The sequence below is a fragment of the Homalodisca vitripennis genome, chromosome X, assembly GCF_021130785.1.
Source record: "Homalodisca vitripennis isolate AUS2020 chromosome X, UT_GWSS_2.1, whole genome shotgun sequence".
Classification (NCBI taxonomy): Eukaryota; Metazoa; Arthropoda; class Insecta; order Hemiptera; family Cicadellidae; genus Homalodisca; species Homalodisca vitripennis.
Genome location: NC_060215.1, coordinates 7,899,079 through 7,912,558, shown reverse-complemented (window position 1 = coordinate 7,912,558; position 13,480 = coordinate 7,899,079). Strand labels below are relative to the sequence as shown.

At 35.1% G+C, this 13,480-nt stretch overlaps 1 protein-coding gene across 1 annotated transcript in view; it reads right to left on the bottom strand.

Annotated features, from left to right (window-relative positions):
* Positions 1 to 13,480, bottom strand: part of LOC124369348 — a 170,568-nt gene that overhangs the window by 111,098 nt on the left and 45,990 nt on the right. The window contains 1 exon segment of the mRNA XM_046827325.1: positions 7,214 to 7,359. Within this exon segment, the coding sequence (XP_046683281.1) occupies positions 7,214 to 7,359 (146 nt within the window).

Genomic DNA, 13,480 nt, shown 5'->3' with positions numbered 1-13,480 from the left:
CAATGCAAGCTAAATGCTGCTCACCAACTGCCTGTCACTACTAGAGTCATGTCAGTTGGCCACTTCCTGCCAGTTTTAATTTGGTTATTATTGTTATTATTTTTCCCCCACAAATTACTATTCAAAACACCAAGTCTAATTAAAATAGTGAGTGATGCTATAAACAGTTAAACTGTGGACTGTCCAAACACCCTTCAAATCATTGTTCAAAGTATGCCCACAACCATGTGGTTTTGTCTCCTAGAAGCATGACTAAAAGAGTAAGTAATTTTTAATGCTTATATTTCCATTTCCAACTAATAGAAAATTAAATTTATTACTTGTATGTAATTCAAATACTTATCCAAAACTTTTGTTGCACTTTTAAACTGTAAACAATTTAATAAGACACAACTTAGAGTTAAAAAAAAAAACTGGCACACTTTTATAACTTGTAAATTGATATCATGACCACCATTTTTTTTTTACAGATAGATTTCGGACTTTGTCTTATCGAAATCTTTTAAGTATTTGTTATTTGCTTTCACATATCGCTTAATACATTGAGAAATGCCTCCACGAATGCCTTTTTTAAGCATCAAATACATATCATAATCGTGTATCAGCTGAAGCTTGATTTTCGTTAATTTTAACATTGCATCCCAAGCAAGACTTGGAGCAGTCAGGTAATGAGCCGGATTAAGTTTATAGCAATTTAAACAAATCTCTGAAATTTTCTAAAATATCAGCAAACAATAAAACATCTGAATGTTGTACAAATCAGATTAGTTTCTAAGATTTTTATCTTTTAATTTGTTCCAAACGCTCAAATAATATTGATAACATTTCTCAGATATGTTCTCATCCGTCAAAAGAGAATATAAATCTTTAATTTTCAGCTCTTCTGTGTAATCAAGTTTTTCAATACTATCAATAAATTCGTAAGGAAATATGCCTTTTCCTGATAGAATTTTAGAAATCTCGTCTTCGTCACCTTCTTTTATATTTATAATCTCATTCAATTTTCTTCTATCCTGTATAAAATGATTTGTATGCTTGATGTCTTCTTTCTTTAAATTTTTAGCTAATTTTTCAACAGATGACGCCATGGATCTGAACGTATCTACAAACGAAAACTTAGTGAACTTTCTTGGCTTATCATTGTCAAACAAATATCCATATCCAGAATTTACTGAATAATTGATATATCTTTCATCTGTGTTTGCGATCAAATCAACATTTCCATAATGTTAGCCAATTCTTTTATGTACAAATGAGTATCGTAATTTGACATATTGAGTCAGAAAATTGGAATATTCTGGGGGAATTTCAAATTCAGATTACAAATTCTATGAGCAGCACCACGAAATTTGCCGGTTAAATGAAAATGATCTCTTACTTTATTATAACTCTTATCTTTCCAATTATCAGGAGTAAAACTATACTGAATTGACCCAACATCATAAGCAGACCATTCACAAATATGACAAACGTTTGCATTTTGGTATGAAATTTCTTCTTCTTCAGTAAATTTCATAAGTTTCATGTTCTTTGAATTATATTTTGTAGCTATATATTTCGATAATTTATTGAGTTCATCAAACAATTTTGTAGGAACATTTGTCAAATCTTCCTCATTTTTGGCACGATAACATAGGTTTATACATGCGATTGGTCACATTCGACACTAAATATAGAGTAAAACCATAAGGGTTATGTGTCTGAATCTTGGTTGTAGTCGATCTTTGTGGATTGTTCTTACTTGTCGGAATTTTCTCTAATATGCTCTCAAAATCCATATAAATAACGTACGGATGGCTAAACTTCTTTTGATAATTAGTAAATTTAGTGGTTTGACCAGGAAACGCATAATTGGTTTACAGCTTCATGATTCTTACAAATTTCTAAATGATCAGCTAAATCTCCTGATTTGTAGAAATGGCTTAAACATCTTCTACACAGAAAATTTCTATTTCCGTGCTTATATATTTGAGAAGAAACTAGCTTACTTAAATCGTTTATCAAAACATAATGAGATTTATCATCTTATTTAACATACAATAGATCAATTTCTAACTCGGCATAATAAACTTCGGAAATTTGTAACGGAACAATATTAATGATTTGATCATAAGTATAGACATTAATAGACATTTGTGGATATTTATACTTGGAATTGGAGCTGCTTTTCTCAAATGCTTGTATGTCTTTCAAAGACATTGGATACTCAAAATCAGAAAATATATCGTCATTCACAAATTGTTCGTACTGTTTTGCTCCGTCAACATGAGTCTCAGGTTTTTAATAGCACATTGGATAGTATAAATAAAGCAAAAGTCATCTTTATTTTTTATATTTACACATGCTTTTTTACCTTTATTTCTTGTGGTAAATCGATATACGATCCAGCGTTCATAAATTCGTGTTTATTAAGACCCAAAATCAGTTGTTTACAACGTTTAAATGTTTACCCGGATCCTATATTTGAATGATTCGTTTGTCCTCGATGTAATAATTTATTACATTGCTTAGAAATAAAGTCGTTTATATCAAAGATTTCGTCTGCTTTGATATTAAAATACATTGTACAAGTTTGTGTTTCACCGTTCACTAAAATTCGTTCGTATTCTCATTCCAAAGATAAATAATCTTTCATATTTTTAACATTTTCATGAAATTTTTCGATTAAAGTTTTAACTTCTGGTCGCATAATTGAAAGATATTTGTAAATTGACATAAAATTATCGTTCAAATTCGTTAAAATATATTGCTTGAAAAGACCGTGCATAGAGGATAAAACTTCAACATCTATGATATGTTTTACAGGGTTTTCGTTAAGAGTTTTATCAATGTTTTAAATAATTTCAGACTTAGTTTTATCTCTAGTTTCAATAGTTAATTTTTCAGCGATTGATAAAATTTTTTCATCATGAAATAATTCGAGATCTTTGTTATTTTCTCTAAAACTTTTCTTTAACTCCCTTAATTTCTCTATATTATACATATTTTCGTGATCGACAATTTGATTTTCTCAAGCCCATTCTCTTATAAATAATTTAGTTCATTATCGTAAATTTGCTTGTTTTTTCGTCAATTTTAGAATTATAATGGCGATCATAGTTTTTTTCTTAAAATTTATTTTTTGCAGAACGGACATTATATTTTTTTGCGCTCCATTTATTTAGAAAAATATTTATTTATAAAATTAAAATTGTACCGTTATTGAGGAAATTGCTTCAAATGTCTTTACTTTTACTATCTAAATGGTAAAATTTCAACAAAATGCCTTTAATTACAGATGAGTTCAAAAGCAATTAGAAAAAAATCTTTTAGTAAATGACGTAATTAAGAATAATATTATATATAAATGTAAACCAGCGATTGTTCTCTCACGGCGTGATATCACTAACGGATATGACGCAGTCGAAGCGATTATGTCATCTGACTGTTCCGACGTCATTTATGGTAAAGTAGTTTTTACACGTAATACACAGAGCGCATTTTTTCGGAACTCAAATGTCGGTAACATATATTGATAGGTATGCAATTCCAAGGAAAAAACTTTATTTCTGTTAACTATTATGACATTTTCCTTTTTAAAATGACAGAGAATTTTACATATTTGAATATTAAATAAAATATTTTATTTGTTTTTTTTTTTTTTCAAATTCTGTTTATAATTGTTTTTTAAAGTTAGTAGTTCTCGAGTGGCCTTTGTAGTTGTTGACATTAAATACATAGATCTGAGCTACGGCTTCGCTCTTACCAAGGTTTGTTCTTGTACTATTTGATAAGGAGTGGTCATATTTATCAAATGCACAGTACAGAGAAATTCCAGTACGCATTGGTAAAACCATTGCTCTATATCACGTGTTCTCTCTTCTCTCTCTAGCCTGAATAAAGATCCTAGCCTATAAACTCAGAGGCGCAAAAAGAGAGAAAGAGAGAGAGAGAGAGAGAGAGAGAGAGAGAGAGGAGAGAGAGAGAGAGAGAGAGAGAGAGAGAGAGAGAGAGAGAGAGAGAGAGAGAGAGAGGAGAGAGAGAGAGAGAGAGAGAGAGAGAGAGAGAGAGAGAGAGAGAGGAGAGAGAGAGAGAGAGAGAGAGAGAGAGAGAGAGAGAGAGAGAGAGAGAGAGAGGAGAGAGAGAGAGAGAGAGAGAGAGAGAGAGAGAGAGAGAGAGAGAGAGAGAGTCCCGAGCAATGGTTTTCCACTTTTTTACTTTGAATTTCCAAACTTCTTATGGAATTAAGAGTAATATGGTTAATATCGTAGAATAAAGATGTTTCCGAACATTGTTTGTAACCAATAAGTGAGTGACAAGGCAGATGGATGGAATCAGTTAAAATGTGCAATGTCTTTCATTATATCGTAATTAATTGCTGAAAGGCAAACGTTTCTCTTTTCGTCAGAAACATACACACACACACACACACACACAATATATCTGTTTCGTAAATGTTTTTTCCATTTAATTTATCCCAATCTACATAAAAAGCGTGATCTCTTATAAATTCCTTTGATAAATCTTGGTGTCTACAAAGACTTGTTAAAAACTGGCTGTTTCCTTGGCTCTTGATATTGGCTTCTTAATATTTCAACAAATAAACAATGAAACTTTGCATAAAATCGATGAAAAATGTCAGGTTGTTGGTGTTTTAGTTCATTTTGTAAAAATCGGAATATTTTTCTATTATTTAATTCAACATCTCCTATTATATTTAACATATTTATACTATATAAGTTGTCTGTAATAAATTGCGTTGAACACTTTTTAGTGCTTAAAAGTTCTCTGAATTCGTTTTCCTTTAAGGAAAATATCAACATTTGTTTAAAATGTTTAGGTAATTCATAGAATTCTTTATAACTATTTCCTGTGGTAAGTTCTTTAAATGCTAGAAACTGAAGAGACTTTGGTGAGTTCATGTTGACTATTTAGTAGAATAGTTTTTATTAAAGAAATATAATTAGTTAAAATCTTATGTTTTTTAATAAACATTTGTTTAAATTGATAAAATTTTATTAAAAAGCTCCGAGATCATTTCCAATAGACATTAAAACATCTTAAGAAGACAAAAATAGTAAAGCGGCTTTTGATTTCTCAGATTAGGTTAATTAGATTGTGTTATTTCGTAGATTCATTTATGGTACAGTGAACACGATTTTACATTGAATTTCGGCTCCAAAAGGGGTCTAGAATCGGCAGGTTTATATCTACTTATATATATATATATATTTATATATATATATATATATATATATATATATTATATATATATATATATATATATATATATATATATATATATATATATATATATATATTTATAGACCACTGGCCACTGGTAATTACTAATTGTTCATGAGCTGTGTACCTGCAGAATATACAATTGGCCGTTAGAATATTTTCCTTTATCTTTTAAAATCTATTGTATAACTTGACCAGCCTAGTGTATTCGGGAAATGAGGACAACCGTAAGCGACAGAAATCGATATAGCAATAATACTCGAGAGCAGTCCAAACATCACAAGAGTTATAAATAGACTTTACCAACCCATTTCACCGTAACCATAAGGTGATAAATGTGATGTTCGATATGAGACAGGCTAATACATTTTCTGGATTACAACATTCAGAATTTTTTTCAACTTAAGACAAAAATTGGATATTGCAAGCTACGAATACAGGCAAAAAACTTGGAAAAATTAAATTTTCAAAGTAGTACTCGTATTTGAAGTTTGCCGTGACCGCAGTAACAGATGAGGTAACACAAGCATTACATAATGAAGTATCCGGATAATATCGGTTAGCAATGTTCCAATGTTGTAACTTTCATGTTCCATCGTATGTTGTAACTTTGGCTGACATGTTTTATAATCAGATGTTCAGCCTCTATGGTAGTGTGAGTACAGACAATACAATAAAGACACTTTATACCAAACCCCGTTATACTACAGACCTAAAGGGTTCTCCAGTCCTCAAGCTAAAGTTTGGTTGTGTTCGTAGCGTTTACAGATAAGGCTTTCAAAATACTGAATAGGGTACCCTAGTTTACAGTGATTTGGAGTAACTCAAAACCTCTCTAGCTTCCAAACTTTCAGACGTTACCCGCACAATACTCAGTCAATACTACACAATTGAACAAAACAACAGTAAAGATTTATCATGATTTCCTACTTATCACAACCGAGATAACAAACAACACAGACTATAATTGTAAGCAATAATGTATGTAACATATGGTTGTATGTAATTTAAGAAGATAATTGTAAAAAAATATTATAATACTCTAGTCCGTAAAAGCTGAGTAATACAAAAGTTATGTAAACAGTAGAACTTTTCAGTATTACATTTATTTTTACATGTGATCGAAACCTTATCGTATGAGTTTTCCATGACAGTACATTTTTAAATAAACACCCAAATATTTAAATTCACCAGCTTGTTTTATCTCCGTTCATTTAAACTAATATGCTTGGTCATAATTGTCATGATCTAAATATTATTAGATTATCAAAGTTATGTACAAATGATATACAACTATCATTGTTCAATCATACGGACATCAAGTTTTACTTAGAAACAGAAATATGTATACACGGCAGTATACCAGCTTCAAAATCCTTAATTTAGATATTAGTCAGCACAACCGATAAAATTTTAGAAAGCAAATTAGGCATAAGCGAAGGAAAAAGTATGGTAATTATATATTTTAATGCTAAGCCTATTAGGGATTTTATACTTAATATAATTTAATCATATGAAATTATTCATTCCATATAATTTGCTCTTGTTGTCATAAAAGTATCTATTGAATAGCAGTAAGTTACAAAGAAGGTGAATTAGTTTAGCAAGATTAATATACCTATTTATAAGTAGCCACTAAGTTTCCATGTAACATTATATTCTATAATATGAACACTAAAATATTCACTGTATATAGATAAATATTATTTTCTATAAAGCGATCTTAACATAGTGAGATACAGCAAAGTTTGGCATTCCTTACAAAATACAGAGGAGAAGAAGGCTGAACTTGAAGATTGCGACCACTCTGAATGATATCAACATGGCAATTTTGACGAACAGCCTTCAAAGAAACTATGACAGTAAACTTTCATTCAGATCTTCGAAACGACTAAGCGTTCAGTATTAGACAAGACAAGCATAGTTTATATTTTGGAAACTTTGTATTTTGTAAAGAGTTTAAACTTTGCTGGGTCTAAACTTTACTGACCCTTGATTAGAGTTGAACTGGAGGAGACGGGACTTGTGACCCCTTCTGGGCAGAGGGTGAAGGCCGTCCGTCTTGTTCTTTCTACGCATCACGACCCATTGCCACATCAATATCATCATACAGTGGTTGTCATGCAACTTCAAGTACTATTAGACATATAATATACTGTAATTTTAAAGAAGCGAGCTTACTGCAATCAAGACAAAATTACCTCAATCGTGGCGGTTAAACCTCATAACACACAGTTCAAATCAAAAACATGAGCACGGCAAATTTCCACAGACACATTCTATTTGGAATGCAGCATTTTAAAAAGAGGTATATATTTAGGGCAATGCCTTACCTCAAGACATTATTTGGGTGTTTGAGAAGTAAGCACAGTGGGATATAAGGATTAATCAAGAGTATATAATATTAAATTTATGTTACAACACAGTATGTTATTTCCGGACGATATTTTTGTGCTTGAGAAGTAAATAAAGTAGTTGGTGCCTAAATGCCCTAAAACAATGTTTCAGCACATCCCACTAGCATATATTCCTATATGCAAAATATACACAAAGAACTTTCTTCTATAGACCTAAAATGCTGCAGTCTTCTAAACGGATCCAATGAGGATCGTTATAACCATAATCTCACTATTGATTGTATTTAACATGTCACAGTCAATCACAGCCAGTAGAACACCAAAAAAGATTCAATGAGGCTCCCTCTCACTATATTATTACCATTGCTCTCACTGCACAGTTCAGAGTCACTATAACCCCAGAAAAGATCCAATGAGGTTCCCTCTTATCTCACTCTTACCATTGCTCCCACTACACAGTTCAGAGTCACTATAGCCCCAGAAAAGATCCAATGAGGTTCCCTCTTATCTCACTCTTACCATTGCTCCCACTACACAGTTCAGAGTCACTATAGCCCCAGAAAAGATCCAATGAGGCTCCCTCTCATCTCACCAGTAAAACCCTGTATTTTATAGTAATGTATATTGTAATATATTATAGTCAATAAAAAAATCGTCATTCGCGCCACTGTTTACGTGGCAGAGTTTAATACCCACTTCTGGTATATGTGTGGTGATATCCGTTAGATAAATTGGCCTGTCAGCCACGAAACGAAAATTTCCTGTGAACTGTGTCCGTAAATAAAATTAAAGATGTTTTATTTTACCAGGCGAAGATAGAGCTAGTAAACCCTCGCTAACACAACCTGGGACTAACGGCTTAAAGGTGACTTCCGAACCACCACCAATGACCGGTGGACTGGTCGCAAGGACAGGATCGCTTAGAGGTCACCCATCCAAGCAGCAGCCACGGTCGACGTTGCTCGATCTGGTTATCTTGCGATAGCCGTTGTACTCGCTAAAATGCACCATTGGCTAAGTGTATCAAGTATTATGTAGAATTAATACTTAATACTCATAATTAAGTATTAATGAGTATGGCAACAGTTATTTAGCCGAGAACCTTTTGTAAATATTAACCTTAATAAGTAATACAGTATATAATACAAGTAATTGAGTTATAGTCTTTTTGTTTTCGATCAGTTATTGTTCAATTATTGTCTCTTCTTATAGCAAATTAGTTTAGGGTTGTTCTAAGCGAGCTTATGACAATAACATTTCGTTGCAGTAATATTTCGTAGCACAAACATTTTTCGATGGTCTCGTTGTAGTAATCGCGATGTTATTAGCTTGAATGGACATCAGCATGCCATGGAGTCCAGCTAAAGAGAAGAATATTTATTTGGGAAATGATTTAGGATCTTTGCGATGTCTCAAATAAATATGTTCCGGATTAGGACAATAACATTGTGTTTTTATTGGGGTATTTAGAAGCCAAGTAATACTTTCCACCACATAAGAGCAGTGTGTTTGGGGTAACATATTAACGTTCATAACATTACCTAAATTGTACCTATTAAATTTTTGCAAATATTACTATTGGGCAATGTAGAGAGTTTTTTATTTTCTGCTTTGTATCCTTGGTGGAAGTAAGTAGGTTTTAATGGAAAAGACATTTTTTATATACTTCCACATTAAATTTATTAAAAAAGCGCTTTCGCCGGTTATTTGGACAAGCTAATTCTTACATCAAGAATTCAGAAGATTTTATCAATAAAATAAAAAAATATCAATATTGATTACAATGATATTATGGTCAGCTACGACGTAAATAGTCTGTTTACAAATGTACCTGTCTCTGAAGCTTTGTGTCTGATTAGACAACGACTTTCTAATGATAACAACTTCAGTATGAGAACAACAATATCTATTAACTGTGTAATGGAACTTCTTACTGTATGTGTTAGCCACAACTATTTTCAGTTAAAAGATAGATTTTACAATCAAGTATCCGGTTTACCTATGGGTGGTGTTCTCAGCCCAATAATTAGCAACATATTTATGGACCACTTTGAAGACATTGCTTTTGAAGATTGGAGTATTAAACCCAACATTTGGTTACGGTATGTTGATGATGTCTTTTGTGTATGGGGAAATAAAATTAACATCCAAGACGAATTTTTAAAACACATCAATTCAATTAGACCATCGATAAAATTTACTATTGAAAATGAGGTTAACAGTGAAATTCAATTTCTTGATATTTTGATAACAAAAACAAAGGAAAACACAATTAAAACAACATTATTTTACAAGAAGACTTTCAGTGAACAGTACCCTAATTATAATTCAAATCATCCTCAACATGTAAAAATTGGATTAGTACAAAGTTTGTTCCAGAAGATTAATAATTTGGTAACTGATAACAAAGATAACATTTTAGGAGAAAATTATACTACAGAACTTTTGATTAAAAACAACTACCCTCCGTAAATTATTGAACAAGCTAAGGCTAAAAACAAAAGTTGCAACCAAATTACCAAAAAAGACAATCCTAAATATCTCACTACCGTAACTATTCCTTATGTAAAAGGAACATCAGAAAAAATTCGTAGGATAAATTATAAATTTAACATCCGCTCTGTTTTTAAGTCCCAAAATAATATAAGAAGCTACTTAACAAAATTAAAACCGAAAAACAAACATCAAGAAATCAAGAATGTGATATATAAAACTGACTGTGGTTGCAACAAGACGTATATCGGCCAAACATTAAGACCTGTGGAAAGTAGGGTAAAAAAAATATTTATAATTAGAAAAAAGAAAACATTGAAAAATCTAAATTAGTTGAACATGCGTAAAGGAAAATCATCATATAAATTTTGAATCGTCTAGTGTAATGCTTAAAGGATCTTCCTGGACTAAAAGAAATAAAATTGAAAGTGCGTGTATGACAGTTTTAAAAGATAATTGTATTTCCCAAACTTACGTAAATTTCAGTGATATTTTTATAGCATTAGTGAAAAAAGAAATCCATTCCAAAATTATGAATTGCAAACCATATTTTTCTACATAATTCCTTTTATAAATTATTATTTTTTGGTCTTTACAGTTAGTTTTAAATTTTATTCTATTTTATCATATGTTTATTCTATTTAACACATATGTTTTGTTGTATAAACAATGTCAAAATGATGATGCCATAACCGGCGAAAGCGCTTTTTTAATAAATTTAATGTGGAAGTATATAAAAAATGTCTTTTCCGTTAAAATGTTGAGAGTGTAATATGCACCATGTAACCGGTAACGAGGCGGCATGTAATGTACTACATAACTTGCCTCCAAATTTACGTAACTGTAGATTGTGTCCAATGTAACAGACTTTAATGTCATATGCTGTAGGTCATGTGGTAAACAGGCAGTAAACATTATATATGATTAATATGACTAACTGGCCACCATGCCAACAGGAAGACTCCATGTGGAGGCAGTATCAGCGTTGGTCCCTGTCATGGAGTGTTTAGGATTCTCGAGACAGCGGCAGAGGACACTGCATCGCTAACTAAGACGACCTGGAGCAGTATCAGGGTTGGTCCCTGTCATGGAGTGTTTAGGATTCTCGAGACAGCGGCAGAGGACACTGCATCGCTAACTAAGACGACCTGGAGCAGTATCATCGTTGGTCCCTGTCATGGAGTGTTTAGGATTCTCGAGACAGCGGCAGAGGACACTGCATCGCTAACTAAGACGACCTGGAGCAGTATCAGGGTTGGTCCCTGTCATGGAGTGTTTAGGATTCTCGAGACAGCGGCAGAGGACACTGCATCGCTAACTAAGACGACCTGGAGCAGTATCAGGGTTGGTCCCTGTCATGGAGTGTTTAGGATTCTCGAGACAGCGGCAGAGGACACTGCATCGCTAACTAAGACGACCTGGAGCAGTATCAGGGTTGGTCCCTGTCATGGAGTGTTTAGGATTCTCGAGACAGCGGCAGAGGACACTGCATCGCTAACTAAGACGACCTGGAGCAGTATCAGGGTTGGTCCCTGTCATGGAGTGTTTAGGATTCTCGAGACAGCGGCAGAGGACACTGCATCGCTAACTAAGACGACCTGGAGCAGTATCAGGGTTGGTCCCTGTCATGGAGTGTTTAGGATTCTCGAGACAGCGGCAGAGGACACTGCATCGCTAACTAAGACGACCTGGAGCAGTATCAGGGTTGGTCCCTGTCATGGAGTGTTTAGGATTCTCGAGACAGCGGCAGAGGACACTGCATCGCTAACTAAGACGACCTGGAGCAGTATCAGGGTTGGTCCCTGTCATGGAGTGTTTAGGATTCTCGAGACAGCGGCAGAGGACACTGCATCGCTAACTAAGACGACCTGGAGCAGTATCAGGGTTGGTCCCTGTCATGGAGTGTTTGTGATTTTCGAGACAGCGGCAGAGGACACTGCATCGCTAACTAAGACGACCTGGAGCAGTATCATCGTTGGTCCCTTTCATGGAGTGTTTGTGATTTTCGAGACAGCGGCAGAGGACACTGCATCGCTAACTAAGACGACCTGGAGCAGTATCATCGTTGGTCCCTGTCATGGAGTGTTTAGGATTCTCGAGACAGCGGCAGAGGACACTGCATCGCTAACTAAGACGACCTGGAGCAGTATCATCGTTGGTCCCTTTCATGGAGTGTTTGTGATTTTCGAGACAGCGGCAGAGGACACTGCATCGCTAACTAAGACAACTTGAAGCAGTATCAGAGTTGGTCCCTGTCATGGAGTGTTTAGGATTCTCGAGACAGCGGCAGAGGACACTGCATCGCTAACTAAGACGACCTGGAGCAGTATCATCGTTGGTCCCTTTCATGGAGTGTTTAGGATTTTCGAGACAGCGGCAGAGGACACTGCATCGCTAACTAAGACAACTTGAAGCAGTATCAGAGTTGGTCCCTGTCATGGAGTGTTTAGGATTCTCGAGACAGCGGCAGAGGACACTGCATCGCTAACTAAGACGACCTGGAGCAGTATCAGGGTTGGTCCCTGTCATGGAGTGTTTAGGATTCTCGAGACAGCGGCAGAGGACACTGCATCGCTAACTAAGACGACCTGGAGCAGTATCAGGGTTGGTCCCTGTCATGGAGTGTTTAGGATTCTCGAGACAGCGGCAGAGGACACTGCATCGCTAACTAAGACGACCTGGAGCAGTATCAGAGTTGGTCCCTGTCATGGAGTGTTTAGGATTCTCGAGACAGCGGCAGAGGACACTGCATCGCTAACTAAGACGACCTGGAGCAGTATCATCGTTGGTCCCTTTCATGGAGTGTTTGTGATTTTCGAGACAGCGGCAGAGGACACTGCATCGCTAACTAAGACAACTTGAAGCAGTATCAGAGTTGGTCCCTGTCATGGAGTGTTTAGGATTCTCGAGACAGCGGCAGAGGACACTGCATCGCTAACTAAGACGACCTGGAGCAGTATCAGAGTTGGTCCCTGTCATGGAATGTTTGGGATTCTCGAGACAGCGGCAGAGGACACTGCATCGCTAACTAAGACGACCTGGAGCAGTATCAGGGTTGGTCCCTGTCATGGAGTGTTTAGGATTCTCGAGACAGCAGCAGAGGACACTGCATCGCTAACTAAGACGACCTGGAGCAGTATTAGAGTTGGTCCCTGTCATGGAGTGTTTAGGATTCTCGAGACAGCGGCAGAGGACACTGCATCGCTAACTAAGACGACCTGGAGCAGTATCAGAGTTGGTCCCTTTCATGGAGTGTTTGTGATTTTCGAGACAGCGGCAGAGGACACTGCATCGCTAACTAAGACGACCTGGAGCAGTATCAGAGTTGGTCCCTGTCATGGAGTGTTTAGGATTCTCGAGACAGCGGCAGAGGACACTGCATCGCTAACTAAGACGACCTGGAGCAG